The sequence below is a fragment of the Copadichromis virginalis genome, linkage group LG17 (assembly GCF_057382275.1).
Source record: "Copadichromis virginalis isolate Kocher_CV1m ecotype Utaka linkage group LG17, C_Virginalis_male_GT1.1, whole genome shotgun sequence".
Taxonomy (NCBI): Eukaryota; Metazoa; Chordata; class Actinopteri; order Cichliformes; family Cichlidae; genus Copadichromis; species Copadichromis virginalis.
In genome coordinates, this window is record NC_140634.1 from 34,282,597 (window position 1) to 34,305,028 (window position 22,432).

Below are 22,432 nucleotides of genomic sequence, written 5' to 3' on the forward strand. Positions count from 1 at the left end.
CCATCAGACTGCTTTTATACTCGGACAATATTTTCTGCCTTTGCCTCTGTATGATCTCACTGACAGAGGATATTCTGAATATGGTTTATTAGGGGCAGCCAATAAGAGGAAAGTTGGCTTCAAGGGGGAGGAAGGGCTCTATAAGGGCTTGTTTCAGGCAGCAGAGGTTGCACCAAGGCCCAATGTATAAATTAGGGGTTATTTATACACAAATAATCGTTATTTAGGACCGTAACTCGTGCAAAGTTATTCAAGTAGAGCCCAAAAAAAGAGATGAAAATGAAAATAACAGGTCCCTTTTGCTGTTGTTATAAATATGAGAATAAAATGAGAGAAAGTAGGCAATTGTTTGTAAAAGAAACAATGACATTTATTTTTTTTTTCTTAGCGCTTTTCTTAATTAGTCTGTTGTGCCCATTGATCACATATAATACAGGTAATATAAAAATGGCTTTTTAACTTGACACCCAAAGCAACAACAAAATGTTTTCTTAAAATATGTATGCTAAAAATACTGAGAAAGTATTTCCACTAAAAGTACTGGAGAATAGCTTGTGACTGCAATGATGACATGACTGTGTTTTGCTGTGGCTGATGAATTTCTTCAGTTTCCTCTCCGTTTACCTCACGTAGCTCTTGTTGTAGGCACTTACCAGGGCATTAACAAACCACCTCTTGAGGAGATAAAACATCACTTGTTTTAGTTTTAAACAACTCGATATATTTGTTTGAGTCCAGTGTTTTTGCCAGTCACCATTGCAATGAGAACTACAAAGCATAAACAGCCATTTGGCAAATATCCTCTCTAGATACCCATTTTGTCGCTGAATTTCATTAAGCTTAATGTGATGTTGTAATCAAAAGTAGTCTGCTCCTTGCCTTCATTTAAAACCCATTTAAATTGTTCACATACAGAGGATTTGTCATTACATCAACATAATAGAATATATAACAATATTTCCATGAAAAATCAAGAATCCGTTTTTAAATAGAAAAGGGGGGGTATATTTCATCAAAAGGCTTACACCATAGTCACTGTTTTTTGTCTACTCTAATAAATCTCCCTTCCCATAATAGACAGGTGTTATTACTGTATCTCTAACTCGTCTATGGATGTTTGACAAAGCACAGACGGTATTGCTTGGGACCACACGGACAGTTCCACAACTCTGAACACATTTAACAGTCAATTACAAGAGAGCTGACCTTCAACACGTCCACTTTCTTTTCTCTGCCTGCATTTCTGTATGAATGGTACTGTAATCGAATTTTTTTTGCAGTAAATACCCCTTCCTGTTGATGTTAGCTTGGTTTGATGGTTACAAAGCCACCACTTCAACTAGGGTTGAAACTGGGATAGCATGTAGTCAATTTAAACCGTTCCATCCCCTTCCATTAATAGTTCTCCCAGTGTATCTGAGCTGGGAACGGGCAATGGGTATGCCTTTGAAAACAGTATATCATCGTCCACCCCTGCCCAGTGGCCTTGTCCATTTGCTGTAGGTGTGTGGTGCTCTACAAAGCTGTGGTTCTTAAAAGGCATTGTCAGATACATTTATGACTGTGGCTTTCACTTCCACTCCACTTGGCAGTCCCTTACCCGTAACCCACAGCTTTGTAAAGAAAGATGAGTGCATACCGGGAGCTTCCACTGGTATCAGTGAAGCTTTAGAGTCCCATTTCCTTATATCCCCATAAAGGTGGTGGTTCCTCAGAGACACATAAATAAACAGGCAGGCCACTGAAATCACAGCCAGGAGCACACCAAAGACAGTGATTACTGCTGCATCCCATTTTTCTGTGTCCTTGGCTGCCAACTCTAATCCCTTAGTGGTGACAGTGACACATTTGGTGTCATGGTTGTAGTGGATGTTGCGGATATCCACACAGACTTTGTAGTGAGTGGCGGGGCTGAGATGGGTAAGGTTGTGCACCTGGACATCTGAGGGAACCCTGGTGGTAAAAGTCATGGTGGGATGGTTGGCATCTGAAACAGTGTACCATTTAATGTTGGGAGCCAAAGTGCCAGGGCCAGCCTTCCATGAGACCAGAATGGAGTGTGTCTCCACTGATTTGACTTCAACATTCAGAGAACCATTGACAGGTTGAGGAAAATATCCGTTTACCTCTACAGAGACGGATTTAAGATCAGCACCGACCAAATTATGGGCAACACAGGTGTAAACACCGGCTTCATTTTCTGTTATATCGTAGATGTCAAAGGTTCCCTCTGGGTGCATGTAGAACTTGTCAGATACAGTGTTAGGCAGGACCCTTGTGCCAGATGGGGTGATCCAGTAGATGTCCGGCTCTGGTTCGGCAAAAGCCCGACAATGAAGTGACACTGAGCACCCGCTCTGTGCTTTAATGTGCCCTGGCATGCTTTCGGGTGATATCAGTGGCAGGCAAATCTCCATCATCTCCCTGAAGTGCACCTGCCGGACATGCTGGCCCTCATACTCCGGAGGCTCTACGCAGTATAATGAGTCAGGCTCCATGAAACGGATGTTGGTCTTGTTCATGTTCATCCAGCGGACTACGCAGTCACAGCGGATTGGGTTACTGTGCATGCTTACCTCCCTCAGATTTGGAAGAGATTCGACAGTAATCCTGTGGAGGGCACTGAGAGCATTGCCGTTTAACATAAGGGTTTCCAGCCGTGGGAGTTTGTAGAAAGCATTAGGATGGATATAAGAGAGTTTAGGATTGTTGGTTGCTTCGATTTTGGTCAGCTCAGGGAGGTTATTGAGGGCAAAGCTGTCAATGGAAACTAGCTCTGGCATGCTGTTAATCCCTAGTTCTTTCAAATGAAGCATATCCACAAAGTCCCCTCTTTGTATTCTAGTAATGGGGTTTTTATTTAGATCCAAAAACTTAAGATTCTTGACATTTCTCAGGGCAGAGTGAGGAACCTCGGGAAAAATATTATCATAGAAAGAGATGCTCTCCAAGTTATCAAGACCAGCCAGTGAATCATCAGGAAGCTGGGACAGGTTCATTCTGGTAAGAACAAGACTGCGGAGGTTACTTAGAGGTTTGAAGTTCATGTTATCAATAGAAAGAACTGGATTTTCACCAATCATTAGGATCTCCAGATTTGGCAAAGGTTCAAACCACTCTCTTTTAATGACACTCAGCTTGTTAGAATTGAGATGGAGTCGCACAAGGTTGCTTAGACCCTGGAAAGCCAGCGGAGCGATAGAAGAGATGAGATTGTGATTCATGTAGAGCTCCTGAAGGTTCGCCACTTCTGACAGGCATTGCTCAGGAAGCTCTCGTATCCAGTTCTCTTCTAAGTGAAGGGAGAGCAGCTGAGTAAGATTCCCAAGGTGGACGTTGCTGATTGAGGATAAGTTGTTTTGCGATAAATCAATCTCTGTAATATTGGGCATGTAATCCAAAGGTCTGTCAATCCTCTCGACGTTGTTTGTTTGCAATAACAGTACTTGCGTGCCCACTGGTAATTTTTCTGGCAGGCTAAAGAGTCCCAAATCATTGCAGTCAACTGTCTGCGCCTCCATGTAGACAGAAGTAGGGGAAAACCAGGGTCTAATCTCACACACACAAAGCTTTGGGCAATCAGGCCTCAGCTCAGTGGCCACAACAAAAGAGGCCATGGCCAAGCCAACAAAGAGATGATCCACAAATGACAAGTCCTTCATATTGGACCGATTTCCTCCAGTCAGAAATTGGTCCTTGTAGATTGATTGGTCTCAGCTATTAACTTTACAAATAATTACTCATTTGTTGCAGCCGCTGTGGCAACTGACTCATCAGCCCTGCCGCAACTGCCACAGGGCTTCCTAGTGTTTTATTGTCTTCCTATGTAGATGCCCTTGATTCACTCAATGCTGGTGTCAGGGTTTGAGGCCAAGGGTGCAATCAGGCGAGCCAAAAATAGGTGGGAGGCGGAAAAAAGAAAAAAGCCTGGACCAATATTACACCTCAAAAGACTTATATTAAGAACCTTTATAGGTATCCATAAAACAACTTCTTTCTTTAAAGATAACCGTCCTCACTGATTGTCTTTACTAGCTTCCAGAATCCACAGCCCAGTCCATTCCTACCTGCGTAAAACAAACAAGACAGAGAGAAACATGTGAGTATTACCAGATAATGGGCATGGTCAGAGAATGTCATAAGAAAAGGATTTGGACATATTGACATTTGTTATAGGCACACTGATGCATGTTGACATTTATACACGTTCCCTTCAAGACGTAGAACAATGGATTTATATCTGCTTGACCTTCTAGACTTCACTCTGAGGATGTACCATATGTACCACTACTATATAGCACTAAATCTTGATGCTAGCAGTATGAGTCTATTATTGGTTAAAGAGAAGGCTTCATTAAGATTCTTAAATGGCAGACATCCTAGGGCTTAAGCGTTACGCTTTAGGGCAAGCTACTCAAAGACGCTAGAATATGTCAGTCACTATAGCAACAAGTAAATGGGCAGCCAGTAATACACAATGGAGTGAGACGGTTAGGCTGTAAATGTCACGGGAGTGGAACGGACTCAGGCGCAGACTGAGGTAGCACAGTTCAACGACACTTTATTAATCACACTGGTGCACTATATACACGTGAAGGGGGGGGAAACACCAGGGTCCCGGGGATCACTTGGCTGGGGAGACACACTTCTTCGCACTCGCTCTGCTCCTCGTCCAAACAGTCTCCACACAAGCAGCTCAGCTCACTCTCCTACTCACGGGGTCCAGGGGTCACAAAAGGGCTGATCCAGGTAAACCTGTTTACACAGACGAGGGTAAGTCGAAGGCAAACACGGGAACAGTAGAATCGCAAGGAAGCCAGGCAATACTAACGAGAGTTACTCAATATTCCAGCGACGAACAGCTCAGAGCCCCAGCCTTAAGAGCCAGAGAACTGCAATCCGCTCGAGATCAGCTGCAGGTGCGTGGGCCAAGGGCAGGAGCCCAATCAGAGCTCCGCCCAGGCAGACAGGTAGGAGAGACAGAGTGAGAGAAAAACAACAAACACTTGTGGCCACACTGGGCTGGCCGGGGAGGCACAGGGACCATGACAGTAAATGCAAACTAAACAGTTGACCTAGATGCAGTTTGCACCTGTTTGTTAGGAGACGAAACAACCGACTGCCATGAAAATTAAAATGCATTAACGTGTTGACGTAATTAATCTTTTTAGCAATCAGCACATCTGTATGCTAATAGGATTTAGCATTTCTGGAAAAACAGGTCATGCAGTTTACCAATGGACACAGATTACTAAAAGGTGCCTGAAGTGAAGAAAATAAGTGATTATTATGGTATTGTCTTGAACATGGATATTTGAATAATAGATAAAATAGTCACAGATCGAAGATCATCAGCTAAATCTATGTTCTTTTTCATTTAAAATTTGAGAATGATCACAGTCATTTAGGTCGGTGATTAGTGTCACGATTGTTTAGTAGTTTTATGTAATATCTGTGGTCTTACTGAACTGAAAAAATGCATTTCATTGACGTTTCATTGTCATTCGGCTGCATCTATAAGTACATAAATGAACAGGGTTGTAATAAAGGAAATGGGTGCATTGAAAAGTAAAACAAAAACATCATTACCAAACACGGCATGGCACAATAAGTGTTTTCATTTTGATGATCCTGTCTGAATAATAAATTGAAGCAAATACTATAAATTAAAATTCAATTATCTACCCAGTGCAGTTAGTATTTGTCTGAATTGTCTGCCTTTGTTCACCCTTTCATTACACTTCATACAAGACAGTTTAAGGTCATGTACTCTCATGGGCTCAACAGGAACTATAAAATGCAGTACAGTGCTGTTAGCAGAAAGTGTTGCACACTTCTCTGACATTTCCATTTTATTCTGGGATTTTTTTAGGCTAGTAAATTATCCATTAATTTCTCTGAGACATTTAAATTAAAGACAATGGGTAAAATCCATTGCACTGATTTTAGACAGTCTGATTTGAGTGAAAGCTCAAGGCTATTGTGCATATTTTACTTCATTTGTAGGTCAACATATTTGCTCTCAGGGTCTTTTTTAACTGTTAAAAACGCATATGTTTGTGCCGCTGACTATTTCTAAAGAGTGATACGGTATTTACAGATGTTCCTAAAATGGAATTCTGGGAAATGTAGGCAGATTTCGGTCGTTTCAAAGTAAAAGGCAAACAATTTCACCTGTAACAATATTTGGCCTTTGTAAGTTTGTTCAATATTCTTATGTAACAAAGACTATTGTATGATTATTTCCATTTATAAGCATTGTAGATATATAACTACCCATATGGAAAAAATATATATAAATCTTATAAAGTTTGTATCTGTCTTGTGTGAAACTTGTATGAAAAGCATACAAGAGTGAAAACAGATATAAGATCCCTTGAAAAATTATATAAATGAAACTTGTATGTTTTTGATACTCCGTAAAACAATATATGAAAGTAATGAGAAAGTGGCCACTGTGAATCATATAAGCCTTATATGATTCACTATATGAAGCAAGCTAAAGCTGATGCAAGTCTTTTATAAGTTTTTTCTATTTCTTTTCCATATGGGTATAGCTTAGATGCTTCCTCCTTCATGTGACTCACACATCTTTTCTATCTACTGTCTCTCGCACCGTTGTATGATTAGTGTCTCCATCACATCCTGACGTGGCAGAAGCTCCACAGTTGAAGTGTATGTAATTTGTCATATGTGACTGCCTCTTACTGAACAGATGGGTTTGATGGTGCTTGTGATATTTTGGGGCCTATGAGATCAGGCGCCACATCATGAGAAAAGTCAGAAGAGACAGCGGATGAAATAGAAAGAATCAAGAGGAGAACTGTGACGGTGGCTGGAAAGTGAAAACAAGGGAAGAGAAATGATTTCATTTCATCACCTTCGCTGTTTCCACCTCGGTGGCCACGGGGGAGATGTGGTGGTGGTGGTGGTGGGTGAAATAAATAAATAACTAAATGAATAAGAACTTCTGAAGGAAGCAGAAATGCTGGAGTTTGCCCGCTGGTGGAGCCAAGCCGAGGGTTCATTCCTCAACCTGTGTGCCATCACTGGCTAGAGCGTGGTTTGGTTCGGGACGGCAGACAGTAAGGTTGTGAAAGAGGGAGAAGGTGGGGATGGTGGTGTGTGTGGGGGGAAAGGGGGGGTATTATTTTTCAAAAGCACCTGGCACTTTAATAAGCTTCTACACCCAGAGAATTCTGATAAACAGGACTTAGCCTCTCTCCCTCAGCACCGGCTCTCCATCGTGGGCTATGCAGTTGATCCATATCCTGGAAGCACAGGACAGACTTTGTAATACAGCCTACCGCATTTAGTTCTCACCTCTGCTCGCCCTGGCTTTTTCTCCTTAGTAATCACAATTACCAGCAGCATAATGTGGTCAGGTTAACTGTTATGGCTTAGCTTTACTGTGAATTCGCTGCAGGTGGTTCCAATACGGGCTGCTGTTATTTGTTTTACCAGCTAGTTACGTCAGAGGGAACACTCTCGGACTAATTAATGTTTCAATCAATATTTCCTGCTAAGGGAATTGGTGTGCTGTAAGACACAGCACTGCCCTATTTTCACAGCACACTGCTTCTCCATTAGATTCTGGCGAGGATGGATGTGAGGATGACATCGTGGACACTAAAGAGGTTTTGGAAATAGGGACAGATTGAGAGAGGGATTTCTTTTGGTTTGGCGGACGCTAATGCTTGCTTTTCCATCAAAAATCAAGGACTGGATTAGGAAGGCTTTACAGGACAATGTGCATGATGATGAGGCCAGCAAGAAGAACATATTTCCCTGCTGATTAATGAGGATGAAATTCTATTAATGATAATCCAACATGTGGTTCATAAAAATGCAGATCTTAGATATGGTTGTGGCCAACAGTGTGTGTCTTGCAGAAAACGGACAAACGGAAGATGTTACAACAGTAAAGCTTTCAACGACAGAGCCTCAATTGAAATGCTCTTTGAGGGATATCCAAATACCTCCCAGTGAATACAAGCAGTACTTTTGCTTGAAATGCCCATCCCTAATAGAGTTTCAATACGCTTAAGGTTGGAATATTGTCCCATACTTGCATTATTTTAAGTGCACTATCCTAATCATCTACAGGCAGTTGATCACATAAATTGGTATCGTGCGACTGAATAATGCGGAGCCCACTGAACAGGCAGTCTATATTCTGAAGGCCTTGCACCATGACTACCACTTGTACAAACCTATTAGTAAAAATCCAGTCAAGTTACCGAACCACATCCCCCCCACACACACACAGACACACACACACAGCTACTATACAGAGCTAATTCCCACAGTCCACTGCTCAGTTGCTGGTAATTGAGGCAGAGCGTGAGTGGAGGGAGAAGGGAAAGAAGAGATCTGGAGGACAAAGTGACTTGCCAGAGGAGAAACGTCTTCGTTTCTGTTGTGGCATTTAGGGTCAGTAGAGCTATTAACCTCTACTGACCCTTGTAATGCTGTCGTTGCAAGAAATATTAATCTTAGCTTGATCCAGTCAAATTCTAGTCAAAGACGAAAAAAGAAAGAAACAAGAAAAAACATTACGTAACTGCTGGACATAGAGAAATGTGCTTAATATGGCTGGGGTAAATTGAATTCAAAGATGGATGCTGGTAATCTGTGTGTGGAAAAGCTTTACTAAATCCTGAGTACTGAGGTACAAAATCAACACCTTAGAACAGAACACGGAAAGCTTGTAATGGGATCTCCAGCAACCTAATGTCTACCTGCGCTAACGCATTAAGCCAAAGCTTTGACATTTGTTCAGGGGACCTTTTATAGGTCAGGCTAAGGTGTTCACTCATGGAGCACAAGTTCCAAGGTGTCAGAGGAGAAAGAGAGTGGTGGGCAAGCAGCTCCATTACAGTGGGAGGCTGGCAGTGTAGCCCATGGGCTTTCCACTTTCAGCAGTGTTAATCCTGGCTGGGAGTATCGCAGCAAAACAAGCTGCTTGTATCTGCCTCGTTTCAAGACTGCCTTAGCTGGGTGAAATACGGGTTTGTTTACCACCACTGGGTTTCATTACCAACACTGCTCTCCATCTCCTAGGTGAAAGCCTGAAGAGACACTGACACATTATAATCTTATAACAGTTAAATGAAAGATCTGATACCTATTAACAGGCTGAGCTTGTGTGGTTAAACATTATCGCCCAATTTGGGGTTTTACTTCAATCCGTCTGAGGTACGCAAGTCCAAAATTCAGTCTCTGTTTAGCTCTTTTGCGTTCAAGCACAAAAATCAAGAGAAACAAAATCCTACGATATATTCACCAGGCAGAACTTTGACTGTCTGCTGTTTGATGCTGGGCTGATAGCGTGCTGCAGGAAACAGCTGCCTGCTGCAGCTGAAATATACGCTATGACCTGAAAGATGCTATACAGCTCTGCTGCGCTAAAGACAGCTGCAGAGTCAGGTGGTTTGTTATTTGTGGGTTTGTCACTACACGAGATCGTCTTGAAATTTAACACAGCCATTCAGTTGATGCTTCTTAGTAGCCAAAGGTTTCGATATATCTGCAAATTCATGAATGCAGTACTTTTAGAAACTGTGTACCACATAAATTTGTAGTTAATAGTTAATAATAATAATATGAACAGATATAAGACTGGTAAGCCAAACTGTGAGGTTACACAAAAACAAATTTGATTAACGTTGTGTAATTTAGTAAGAATTAAGTAAAAGAAAAAATTAGACTTATATAGGATTTATAAGACTGATCCATATACTGATAGTTGGTGATTTTAAAGATCCAATGTATCGGGTGATATTTTTTCTTTCAGACACTTGAAACATAAACAGATTTCCCTAACATTTATTATGTGTACTGAATCCTTACAAGTACCAGCAATATCTGCAAATAATGTGTCCGTGTATCCATCACAGGGAACTATTATCAGTCAATACATCAGACCCGCTGATATATTGGTCAGCCTCTAATAAAAACTTAACATAATGACATAATAAGTACAGAATATGATAAAAACAAGCAAGACACACAAACAGTGATTTAAAAAAGACTTCACACAAACATACATACAGCTCTAAAAAAATGTGTTTTTAGAATCCTTTCAAAGGACGTCAATGAATCAGCCTTATCTCCTCAGGCAGGTTGCTCCCAAACATGCTTCATGCTTCAGGTACATCATGGTTTATTTATATATATATATTTTATCACTGGTTTCCACATCACCTCAGTGTAAATGTTTTTTGCAATGTGCACTTTTTCACCTCTGCGTCTCATTTGCACATGTTTGACAAGAACACAAATTCTGTGTAGGCGCCTAAGATGCTTTTATTTAGCAGAGTTATTGCATCATCACTTAGAGTAAGGAGCTTCTGTAGTTATTGACATATTCCAATAAAGATGCTGTTCAGAAATGACAGCGTGATTGCGTCACCTTTATGAACCGCTATGGCTTTAGACCTTGTTAGCCGCACATTTCACTCTTAATTAGAATGACCTTTGACACAACTGAAAGCCTTCGAATCTCTCCTCATTAAAATGCTGCATATTTACGCTGACATGTTGCTGCCCTGTTTTTTTTTTTTTGCTTTTTGTTTTTTAAATATGAATCTGATTCTGTAATTTATAGATTATTTTATATGTTTCATAGTGTTTAGAGATTTCCTGTAATCTGCAAATGGCACCGGGCGAATTAGGACAAGGCTTCGGTTAAGAGGTTCACGCGCTGTCAAGGTGAAAAGCTTTTTCATTCACATCTTGGCAACACCTCGCTTACTTTCCCACCAGACCATCTACATTATCCTAACACTGTGGCTGCACAGGATAGTAATGGCACAAATACAGTTTGATTAGAGACCAGTGAGATATGACCACTTGAAATTAATGAGTATGCACAGGAGGGCCAGAAAGCGGTGGTCCAAGTGGCTCTGCGGCGCTAATTCAGGAAACCCTGACTCAAGTCGTCGGGCGGCCAAACAGCCGGGCAGAACTGTTTGTTTTATTCTGTTTATTGAAATGAGTTATTATAAATCCTCCCGCTCGCTTCACAGGGCTTGGATGGGATTTAGCGAAGCGGGGAAAGAGAGGTGATTGCTTTGTCACAGGTTGGGTGCTCATCAGTGCCCTGTGTGGAGACAAGTTGACCTAAGAAAGAAAATGCAATCATTTATTATACAAAACACAAGTTCTGCATGCAACGGCAGGAATGGCGGAGAAAAATTTGCGAGATCAAGACGTAAGTTTTTTTCTTTTTGTGGGAAGCATATTGGCCCTCAGGGAGATGATTATGAGGCCTGCATGGTTTAAGTGGTAACAAGGCAGTATTGCATCTGCTGAGAGGTAGACATTAAACTTACTGTGGTAAAACTGGGTGGAAGACATAAAGGTCAGACGTAAGTGGAAAGTAGGGCGCAGTCGAATTGCCTCCTCTTTCAGGAGAATAGCCTGTGTATTGTAGAAACGGTTCACTGGGAATTTTGATCCACTGGTAATAAGCCTTGCAAGGCTTTCTTCACCCATCACCCTCTCCCTAGCTCGGGCTCTTTTCTTTCTCTATTCACTCTGTCATTCCCTTTTTCTCATGATAATACAAGCCAAATATCTCTTTTTATAAACCTGCTCTTCTCACATTTTTCTCTGCTCGTCCTTATTGAGAAATTTTTCTCCTTATGTTGTCTGTTTGCATCATCATCTGCCCAGCCATTGGGCTGTGGAGAATGACAGCATGTCATCGTGTCTCACTATATATTTCTATGCCTATCCTGCATAGTGTCTGCTTTTGGCCTAATTGCCTTCCCAAGACTCTTCACCCCTGCCATGCTATGTCTTGTGCATACATGTCTTACCATGTGGCTCCTATTTTCTAATTACCAACTGTAATGTGAGGGGTAACACTTGATTGAAATTTTGTAAAATGTTGTACATTTTGTAAATTTGGTTTGTAAAATATCTATGAAAATTTAGTGGATGCTTTCGTGGAAAGCTGCGACTGATCTTTTTAAAACAGCTCTGAGATGATCACAAATGCTATGCAGTGTTCCTACAAACCGTATTTAGATGATTGTTATAAAAAATTTAAGTGCTTGTTTTAAGTAATCAAGTGTTACTTGTGTTTCAAATAACAGAGACACGGTTCGTGTCCTGCTGTGTCCACTGTTGTTCTTACTAGCCATCAGCTAAATCCAATCAAACGACTGGATTAGGTTTACGAAATGATCATGATTTGAGTTAAAATATGACAAGATGTATGTGAGAGCACTCTCAAAGTGCATTTTGGAGCCACCAATAAAAGACCTTGTACACATTTCTGGTATGCCAGCAACTGAATGGCAGCATTTGACTCCAGGGGAATGAGATACTACCGAATTCCTAAATATCTTTTATCACAGAACTTAATGGCATAAATAATAAGTTAGAAAATTACCAATGATGATTAAATAGCTTGACTTTGTGTAAGATGACTACTAAAGTTTCATTAACTGTAATTTTATTATTTACTGACAGCAGTATTTCTCAAGTGTCACCCACACGAGTAATAAATATATTAGCGATGTGTTAAGACTAAGATTGTGGTTTTATGTACTTAATACATGCAGCCACTTTGCATTATTGGAAAGCTATAGTTTATCTGCTGCTGCTCTACTGTATAAACACAACTTTTCAAGATGTGTTTCTTTTCAGAGATGCAGCACTTGGACCTGTGGTGAACATGCAGCACGGTCATGTTGCAATCACAACGAGTCCTTTATACATTCTGGTTAAGCCTCATATTGGGTGGAGGCCTTCAGAAGGCTTAACTGTCCCTCCTTCTGCCCTTCACCTCATTGATTTACTATTATACTTTCTCCAAGGCAAGAGAGAGTCCATTAAAGAGAACCTTCTATGTGTGTATGCATAATGAAGCTTCCTGTACTTATATGTATGTGTACGTGTGTGCATCCATGGGGGAGCAGATGGAAACCTTTCCCCTTACATCTGCACTTGAATAGCCATGAATCAGTGGCAAGTCGACTCTTAATGTAGAATCAATGTTCCAAATTAACCACAGGACCCCCTATCTCTGGTTTTTCAGCTCTTTTCTGGACAAGACATGCCCTTGGGCTGAGTGAGGGAGAACACACACACACAAGGTGGACTATTGAACACTATATAACGCACCCACCTGCCTCGCGCATGCACACAGCAGACAGGAACACATGCAAATACATGAGAAAAAGAGATCTGTGCATTTGCCGGCATGTAACGTAGCAGACTGCGTCCTCGCAGAAAAAAAAAAATAGAACCCAAACACGCAGGGGCTCATTCGCATAATGCATGCAGAATGCGCCACACGGTGAAAAAGCACAGCTAGGTCCCCTTGTCTAATTCGCATAGTGCTGCATCTATTAAAATTAAGCCAAGGTATCCAGCTTAAGGCTGCCGCTGATAAGGTCAAAGGCGTAGCGAACATTCCAACACTCATTTCTCCCCAAACATAATCGCACTCACTCTTGACAAAAATCTGCATAATGTTCCATGTATAGCTGCTAGCTAGAATGAAAGAGGAAGGTGTGGGGTGGGGTGGAGGGGGAAGGCAGGGGAAATGGAGCCAGCGGCATATCCCTCAAAGTCAGAGCCAAATTGAATCTGCAGGTGCAAATGTGGCATGCGAGCTCCCTCTAAGATGCGCACCTATCTATATTTATATGAATAATATATGGCTGGTCAAGGGGCCACAAGCCTGCAGAGAATAGGTTCCCACAGAAGATGGAATCAATCATTATATGCCACTGAAATGCATTTATCGCTGGCTTGGGCCTCTTTATTATGATTTCATGGGGTTTGATATGGGCTTTCTCTTTTCTGTTTTCATTCCCAGCTACTCTTTCTTCACCCAAAAAGACCAAAGACGGGGTTCTTTCAAAATGCTCTGTGTCTGCGGGCAGATATTCTCTGTATACATGCTCATTTTGGCACATACGTTCAACTGAGCATGTGTGCTTGTGCATCGGTCAGGGCAGCTCAACAACAGTTCAGCTGGGTTTGTTCTAGGGATGCAGCATCACTACCATTTCCGTCAGCACACTAAGGGCCTATACGTATCAGTCAGAATGCAGAGCAGATGGACCGCACAGCAGTGGCCCTTCAGATGTCCTCCTTCGTCTCTGCTCGCGTTTTAAACTGCAATATGGGCATATGTCGCTAACGTGTACCGCTCTGATGTGAGTCTGCCGAAGAGCAGCTTAATTAGCGGTTAGCAGCTTTGATTTTTATTGTGAGCATCAGTCCTAGATTCTCACAGGCCTGGCATTTTGCTGTTAACACACGGTCTGGTTTTGAGTGCACCTTTTTTTTTGGTAAAGCCGTGCTCTGGCACTCCTAAATCCTTAAATCCACTCCCACCAGAAATGTGCCCAAGTTAAGTACCAAAAAGTCCAAATCCAAGAAGTAAATGTCAGTGGATACAAAGGAAGTGTCACATCCTGTTTTGACCTTTGATACGGACTGAAAAATTGTAAAATGTCATGGATGTTTCCATCGTGGCATGTTTTGATCCACAGCTCTTTTTTCTTTGTTTCTTTCAAGTCCACCCACTAGCTCCGAAACAAACATGCACACCATTCTCTTCCCCACTGTTCCTTTTTTCCCTCTGCCTCTGCTTATTCCATTTTAACGGGTGCCTGTGTTTGTTTGGGAATGGAGATGCTACCAGAGAGCCTATGCTTGGCTGCACGGGCTGATCCCCCGCAGCCGTCTTGTGAATATGTTTACATGGATTTCACTGAGGAGTCCCCTGATGGATACTTCTGCATCTTGTTATCGCCATCAAAGAAAAAACAAAAAAAAGGAAGAACTTGATTGTGATGGCACTTACACTTGGAGCTTTCTGAACTCCATTTCAAACCAATAGTAGCATTTGGCACCCACACATAATTCTCACCTCGCTGCAACCTGCTGCCCTCTGACTATAGAGAAAAATTAATATGGAACACCCACACCGTGCTGCCGATCATGCTCTCAAAGCCTCCACAAGGCCACTGCAGGCGCAGTACCTTTCCCACCCCACCTCTGCTTCTCACGCAGATCAATAGGCAATTCACAAAGCCACACAATTTAAGCGTATGACTTGTTGGTGGACATGTAATATTGATTTGTTTTGAACAAGTGTGCCTGAATTAATGAAGAAAACCAATACGGGTTTGTTTTACTGCTTTTGTTACTACTTGGGGGAGAAACTGCAAAGTGGCTGCCATGTTAGGAGTCTATACTTGATTTTGAGCTTCACAAAGTTTGCGGCTCTATCTTGCATCACATTAAATCTCAGCTGCCACTGCTCGCTCACTTGATAAATATGTTGCGGGGATTGCTTGTCAAACACTGGTGGTCGAATGCTATAATACATTGCTTTGCGGGTAGCCAGCCACATACTTCACATGTGAAGGGCTAAGGTTTTCTCAGTGTGGCATGGTGTCGGATGTGAGGGCACGATGGCTCTCGTGTGGCATTTCATTGTGTGGTTCACATGGAGCAACTGTTTTGGGTGAGTCATTCGCACTGTGGAGGCCAAAATCTATTGTATCCATCACTTGGAACAAGCAAGCGGACACACAAACACACACGTGTGTGCGCACACAGAACACATTTGAACAGAAGATTACAGCAATCAGAATTGGATAGCCTGCTTTGGTGAAAATCCACATTCGTCATTATCGGCCATTATCTGTTTATCCAAATTATTCAGGAATAATAAATCTGCTGAGTGGAATACATTTTGGACAGAGGGGAGAGGCTGTGAGGGGCAGAATTTTGAGGGGGGGGGGGGGGGGTGTTAGAGAAAGACGCCCCAATGCAGTTAAGGGATTACTGAATGCCACCCTCTCTTTCTCCAGCCGGATCCCTGGATGTGTGGGTGTACAGGCACGAGCAGGTGAAGGGATGATGATGGTGATGGTGAATGCGCAAGAAGGTGCTTTCCGGTAGATGCGTTAATCACAAAGTAAAAGCCCTGGATCCGGTGTATGGCACAGCCGCGGAGGAAGCAATTTGAGGAGCGTGGGGTTTGAAAAATAAAGCCAGTGGACGTGTACTCTCGTGGCATGTGTGGGTATCGACTTCTGTGTTTGCAACAGGAAGGTTTAACAAAGAGGGGGAGAGTGAGGGGAGGAGGGGGGGGGGGGGCATTCTGTGGGTTTCTTAGAGACGTGTCTGGTGTGTGCTCACTAAGCAGCACCCGAGGACATGAAGCTGCCAGCCAATCACTCCATCCACCAACACACAAACATAGAAGCGTACCCGCACGCACACACACACAACCACGGGGGCTTGTCTTTTTCTTGTCTTTAACTGATTTTCCTTCTTAATCCAAACACAGCCAAAATCCGGTCCGGTTAAAAGGCGCATCCTGCATAGTTGCGCAAAAGCGCGTCCCTACATCCAAACAGGGAGATTCGAGGCCAGTCACAAGATTCGTTATCCAGTAGTATTTGTCCCTAATTTCTGCAATCGGCACATGAGTGACTGACATTTAGGAAGCAACCTGATGTGTATTTTTTCCTCTGTGTGTGCGACAAAAAACACAGGAATCGCTCAATTTCGTTCGGGTTTTTTTTTTTTGTGAACTTGTGAGCCGTTGCGCAGACGCAATCGCGCGACACGGACGAAAACGACAAATATAAATTAGAGCAGCAAACAGAGTAAACTTACCGGGTTTCATCACCCTCGGATACAAAGCAGTTTTGTGTCTGTATTCCCATCAAGTGCGCCCCTCCGATGACGGGAGAGAGCCCCAGCGCGCAACATAAAGCCAGTCAACAATGTGTGGTCTTCTTGTTCTCACGCAGCTGATGAGGAATCAGTTGTGGTCTCTATTCCCCGGGAAAACGCACGGGTTTCTGCATGAGGCGAAACGGCAAAGTCCAAAAGCAGTGTGGCGAAGGAACGGAGAAAGATTCGTGTGATCCTCGTGCCCTTCCCTTCCTTCCCTTCCCTTCGTCTTAACAGCGGCTGTTACGAACGCATCTCTCCCTCTCGATCAAGTGTCAGGCGGACCACATAGATGCGCCGCCGTCTCCTCGGCAGTCATTAATATTAGAACAAACCCCCGACTCTCCAGAGAGGAGCCAATAGCGTCAGAGAAGCAGGCGAGGTGCGCGCAGCATCCCTGCTCTGGTTGGCCGAGAGCAGCCGTCAGTCATCTCCCAGAAGCCTGTTCTCGTCTCTGTCTTTTTCTGTTAGAGGTGAAGCGCGCTGCAAAAAATATCCAAATTAACGAGTCACGCAGGCCAGCGATGAGAGCTGAAGTGCTGTCTAAAACAGCAAAGGCTCATTATTTCAAAATAAGGCCACCTACCGGCATCCGTTTAAGATAGTTTGTAGTCCTTGCAAAGATCCCTCAAAACAGAGGAAAATCTCATGATTGTGCTGTGACTGATCAAGTACATGAGGTCCCCTACACTCATAACTATCCTCCAATGACAACTCAAATTTAATGGCAATAATTTTTGAAGTTATAGCTACTTTATTTTTGTGTCTGGTAGTAAACACCACTTAAGGTCTGGGCAAGGTGCTGCTCTGGGAGCTCACAGGTGCCACAGAGAACTCAAGAGATCTGTGTCTATATGTTGTAGCTATGTGGGGGGAAATATGTGCAAGAGCTGGTCTTGTGTTGTTGTGAGGTTCATTTTTGTGCTGTTGTTGGTCCTTTTGCTCAGCTCCTGATGCTCAGAGAAGACAGACGTCATGCAGGATCAGAAGCTGCTGTTTGTGCTTCTCATCAATTCTTTATTTAATCTTTGACCCCTTTTCCCACCATTTTTGTCCTTCTTTCTTTTACAAGCCAACTGACTGGGATTGTGTCTCTGTAGCCACCACAGGGCGATCGTGGCTCAAGAGTTAGGAGTTCGCCTTGTAATCGGAATGCCTGTCAAACCTTCCGTTGTTGTGTCTGTCCGAGCCGGGACAGTCTCGGTCGTTGTGTCCTTGGGCAAGACACTTCACCTACCGCCTACTGGTGTTGGCCAGAAGGGCCGATGGCGCGAAATGGCAGCCTCGCTTCTGTCAGTCTGCCCCAGGGCAGCTGTGGCTACAACTGTAGCTTGCCTCCACCAGTGTTTGAATGTGTGTGTGAATGGGTGGATGACTGGGTGTGTAAAGCGCTTTGGGGTCCCTAGGGGGGACTAGTAAAAGCGCTATACAAATACAGGCCATTTACCATTTACCACACTGGTTGATTCCCTCTATCCGCAATAGAGCACAAATGCAGAACCACGTTTCCATTTTAAATCTGAGAGAATATTTGAATGAATTGGTAATGTTTAGAAACCTAAATGTGCAATCATATCAAAAAGCATTCACTGATGTATAACAAAGGTAACTGCAGTAAGAAACTTCTCACTGAATTGTAGTGTGCGCCATTTATAGAGTACCAAGAGCAGAAATTTCATCAGTCTTTGTACCTCAACCACTAAATTTATATACTTTGCAACATTCCTCCTCAGACTTGCTAAACTCAAAAGAGTAGCTTTCATAAAGATTCATTAATTTGTAACTGCTAACAGGCATTTTTGGTTCCTTTTATGTCAAAGATTTGTACATGTGTGTTATTTCCTGTGGTAACATAAAAAGTAACGGACAGTAATTTACAATAATCAGCCAAAAAACACCATCTTTGACACACAAACTAATTCTGTCACTCTATGAGCACTTTTAGTTTATATTTTCAATTACATAGAAGAAAATTTAAACTATGGCAAAATACACACACACATATATACAAATACGCATATATAATACTAAAACAAAATGCACACGCTGTCTCTCCTTTGCTGAAGACTTAGAATCCATGAATATGGATTCATTTAAAGTTTTTGCTCAGCCACAACTGGCTTCCAATCATTTGGTGAACTGTTCTCAAAATTAGCTCATCACCATCATTGTGGATATCTTAAAATTACATTCAAGTCAGGAGTTTTCTTAGCTCTTACTGGTAGTCTTGTTAATGGCTCACCTCAAAATTGACGAGCTTTGACCTGCTTTGCATGTGTCATCACTATAGCTTGCTGAATTTCCTTGGCATTCCGTAAGTCACTGCCACATGCTAGTCTGTTTTTGTGTGTGTATTCATAAAGTCATATATTACAGCAACTCCCCATATACCAATGTCAGACCAGGGAAAAATGGTTGGAGACTGTGTTACAACCAAAATTGACCGTGCAACTGTGTGCAGTGGACTTGTGATCTCACTGCATTTGAAAAAGCCTCCTCAAAGACAGGCACCAGATGTGCAACGACTCACAGTTGCTGCTGTCTTCCAAGCAACTTGATAAACTGGGGCAAAGTTAGCAATTATATGCAATCTGTCTGTAATAGTATGCCAATAAAACTGCAATAAGTCTGTAAAAAAATCACAAATCCTTTGCCGTCTGTTGAAAATCTGTTGCTGTCTACAGACACAGAAAGTCACATTAAACAGAACTTAACTACTTAACTACAGAATTAACTACCTTCATCCAGAGTCCAGCCAGAAATCCACAGACTTAAAACAGAATTTCCTCCAAAAAATAATGAAGCTGTGGCACAGCGAGTTAACTGCAAAATGAAATAGGCACTTGGCAATGTTACTTTTGTATAGGAATATAACACGTATACAATCACTGGCAACCAAAGGATTGAAGACCCATATTGCAAAGAGATATGTTGCAGATGAGATGCAGCTTGATTCAACACGTTGATTGCAACATGTTGGAAACCTGGTCGCATTTATAAATTAGGTGGCCGTTATTTGCCAACCTTTGCCAGTCTGTCTGAGAGTGACTGCAGTCAGTCAGTTGTTTTGGAGACATGTAGCATTTCACCAGGTGACATGTGCAGTTAGAATAGAATAGAATAATCCTTTAATTGTCCCACAAGGGGAAATTTGGGTGTAACAGCAGCAAGAAAGACACATATACAAACAAACAGTACACAAGACACAGAACAGAAACATACACAATTTTTACATATACACAAGTTTTAAATTTTAAAAAAATTGTGTTGCCATATGATCCAAAGTGGTCATGCGGAGGTTGAAGATGCTGAACACTTAAACACAGGGTGACCAGTTAGTCACTAAAACTGCTTGCAATCTGTGTCCCACAGCAAAAAAATTAAATTAAATTAAAATAATCACCGGGCAAATACTCATTTTTTTGTAGTTGCAAGGAAGTTGCCGTCCTGTTGTTACTGCAGTGTGAGTGAGCCATTAATTTATTTTGGCTGCAGTACAGTGCCATTCATTTCAAACCATTTCAGCCCTGGCCAGCAGCTGCCACTTTATTTGTGCAAGTACGTTTGAGATGGACATTTTTTGCAGTGCAGCCGAATGAAGAAGAAAGTGCAGGCAGGGAAGAAAATGGATATCTGTACCTATTAGCTCCAGAGCTCCCCGACTCACATCCCAGGAGGATTTTCTAACACAATGTTCTACAAACTGATGTTTCTGGAGGTCGGACAGGGTTATCCACAGACTCTGAGAAAGAGACACACTTCATCTGTCAGCCGAAAGGGTTCTGATCCAAGAAACCGTACTACTGGAGGATGTTTTCACAACAGCTGTGCCTGGTTTCACTGGGTCTACATCCTTATATATACAACTGTGCTGCACATTATGGTGTTCTTATATCCGTTGGCGTGTCAATTACATTTCTGTAAAGCCTCAGGGACTTTTGCTTGGAGGAGGTTTTGCTGGGTCAATATCCCCAATATTCTCTTTTAAATTTTAAGTAAAAATATTCAAATTTAATGCAAATTGCACAAAATAATTTATTACGAAAGTTTACTTACAAATGCATAACCTTTATGAATAAATATTATGCCATGGGACTATTTAGACGGTTTTTAATTTAACAGAATGCAGAAGATCCCATTGTGCCAAAGGTGCGGCTTACTCAAACTCGAGTAATTGTGCATTTTTATCCCCCATTTCTCCGTTTACTGTTAATTCAGCATTTGTAATGATAGTAGTTGAGAAATCTGCACCTTTTGAATTTGGAAACCACCCACCACCTGCGATAATGGTACAAATCCCCTTTTCAAGAAACATTAGCATGTATAATGATAGGAGGAAAACAACACCAGACTCATTTTAATTTACAACAAGTAACAATGGTGAACCTTGAGAGAAGCTAGTTTCTTATGTTCTTATTTGTTTGTATTTTTCTCATGTTCATTGATGGGATCAGACATTGTTTTGTTAACATATTCATCTCTACAATTATGAAGCATAAAAGTGTTGTCACTGGATGGTAAACTGTTTGGAATTTCTACATTTCTTCTTCACAATGTTCTCTCATCTTCATCGAAGTCAAAATGATCGGCAAACACTACCTAAGTACATAAATAACACTCATGCAGTCGTACTTGCTAATTATTTACTCACAGTGCAGGCTGGAAAAAGTCACCTCTGACTTCTCCAAAAGGTGTCTGGAGTCAGGCGTGGGAAGTGTGGTTTGTAGAAGGCCCCTCCCTACAAATAAATGCATACAAAGTCTGGTAACTGACGACTAACGGCTCTTGCCTTGATCACAAGTTTGACAGGACCTTAGAGGAAGTGTTGCAGAGATTCACAAAGCTGGCAATGGTTACAAAGTATTTCTTAAGATCTGGATGTTCATCAGTCCACAATAAAGCAATACTGTTTACAAACTGAAAGGAGTTCGAACTGTTGCTGCTCTCACCAGGAGTGGATGTCCTGCAAAGATAACAACACCAAGAGCTAAATATGCAATCCTGAAAATATGTTTAAAAAAAAATAACCCAAGGTAACAGCAAAGAAGTTGCAGATTTTTAAGAAGTTGTGAAATCTTTTTTCATACATCCACTTTAAAGAAAAAAAAATGGAATAAGATTAAGGAAAAGGAAAACAAAAAAAGAAAGAAAAGTATTGCAGCACCACTCCAGTTTGCAAAGAACAGTTGGATGTTCTTTGAAGAGACCAGAAAATAGTCAGGGGAGAAAAAAAAATTCTCAGAAAAATGCTCAACACTATTTTTGAGGGGGAAAAAAGATACTGCCTCAAAACCCCAGTCTGAAGCACAGTGGAGGAAGCATCATGCTTCATCAACACATAGCATAACATAGCAAGACAATAATTTAAAGCACACAAGTGAATCAGTAAAAGAAGGATTGGGGGGGGGGGGGTAATGCATGTTTTGGACTCCTATTAGATATTGTGACTCTAAGAGGGCTGTTATACCGACAACCCAAATCCCAAATCTCCCCTCATGCTCACTGAAAGAAGGTTTACACGTTACTGACTCAAGAGTTCACTTTTTTCCAGCCTGCACTTTTAGGAATTATTCAGTATTTAGTCAAGATGTAAAACCACAACTGCACAAGTGTTATTAGCTAATCAGACTGTGCTTGTCTGTAATTATGTTTTAGAGACAGAACAGATCACTTTTCATGGCTAATCATAAGTGTCCACACTTAATAACGA

General features: G+C 41.9%; 1 protein-coding gene and 1 long non-coding RNA gene across 2 annotated transcripts; one reads left to right on the top strand and one right to left on the bottom strand.

Moving 5' to 3' along the window:
- Positions 1–345: 345 nt before the first annotated feature.
- lrrn3b (leucine rich repeat neuronal 3b) lies at positions 346–17,029 on the bottom strand. Its single transcript, XM_085436524.1, has 2 exons — positions 16,663–17,029; positions 346–4,067 (listed from the first exon to the last, which is right to left on the bottom strand). Exon 2 carries the CDS (start codon positions 3,660–3,662, stop codon positions 1,533–1,535), a length of 2,130 nt encoding a protein of 709 aa, XP_085292650.1. The 5' UTR covers positions 3,663–4,067; positions 16,663–17,029; the 3' UTR covers positions 346–1,532.
- On the top strand, positions 4,515–5,119 carry LOC146689785 (uncharacterized). The gene is made up of 2 exons (XR_014915961.1): positions 4,515–4,773; positions 4,853–5,119. It is a non-coding gene; the product is annotated as an uncharacterized LOC146689785 (long non-coding RNA).
- Positions 17,030–22,432: the final 5,403 nt, after the last annotated feature.

Coding starts and splice junctions, on each gene's coding strand:
- lrrn3b (XM_085436524.1), bottom strand. CDS start 3,662: ATGAAGGACTTGTCATTTGTGGATCATCTCTTTGTTGGCTTGGCCATG.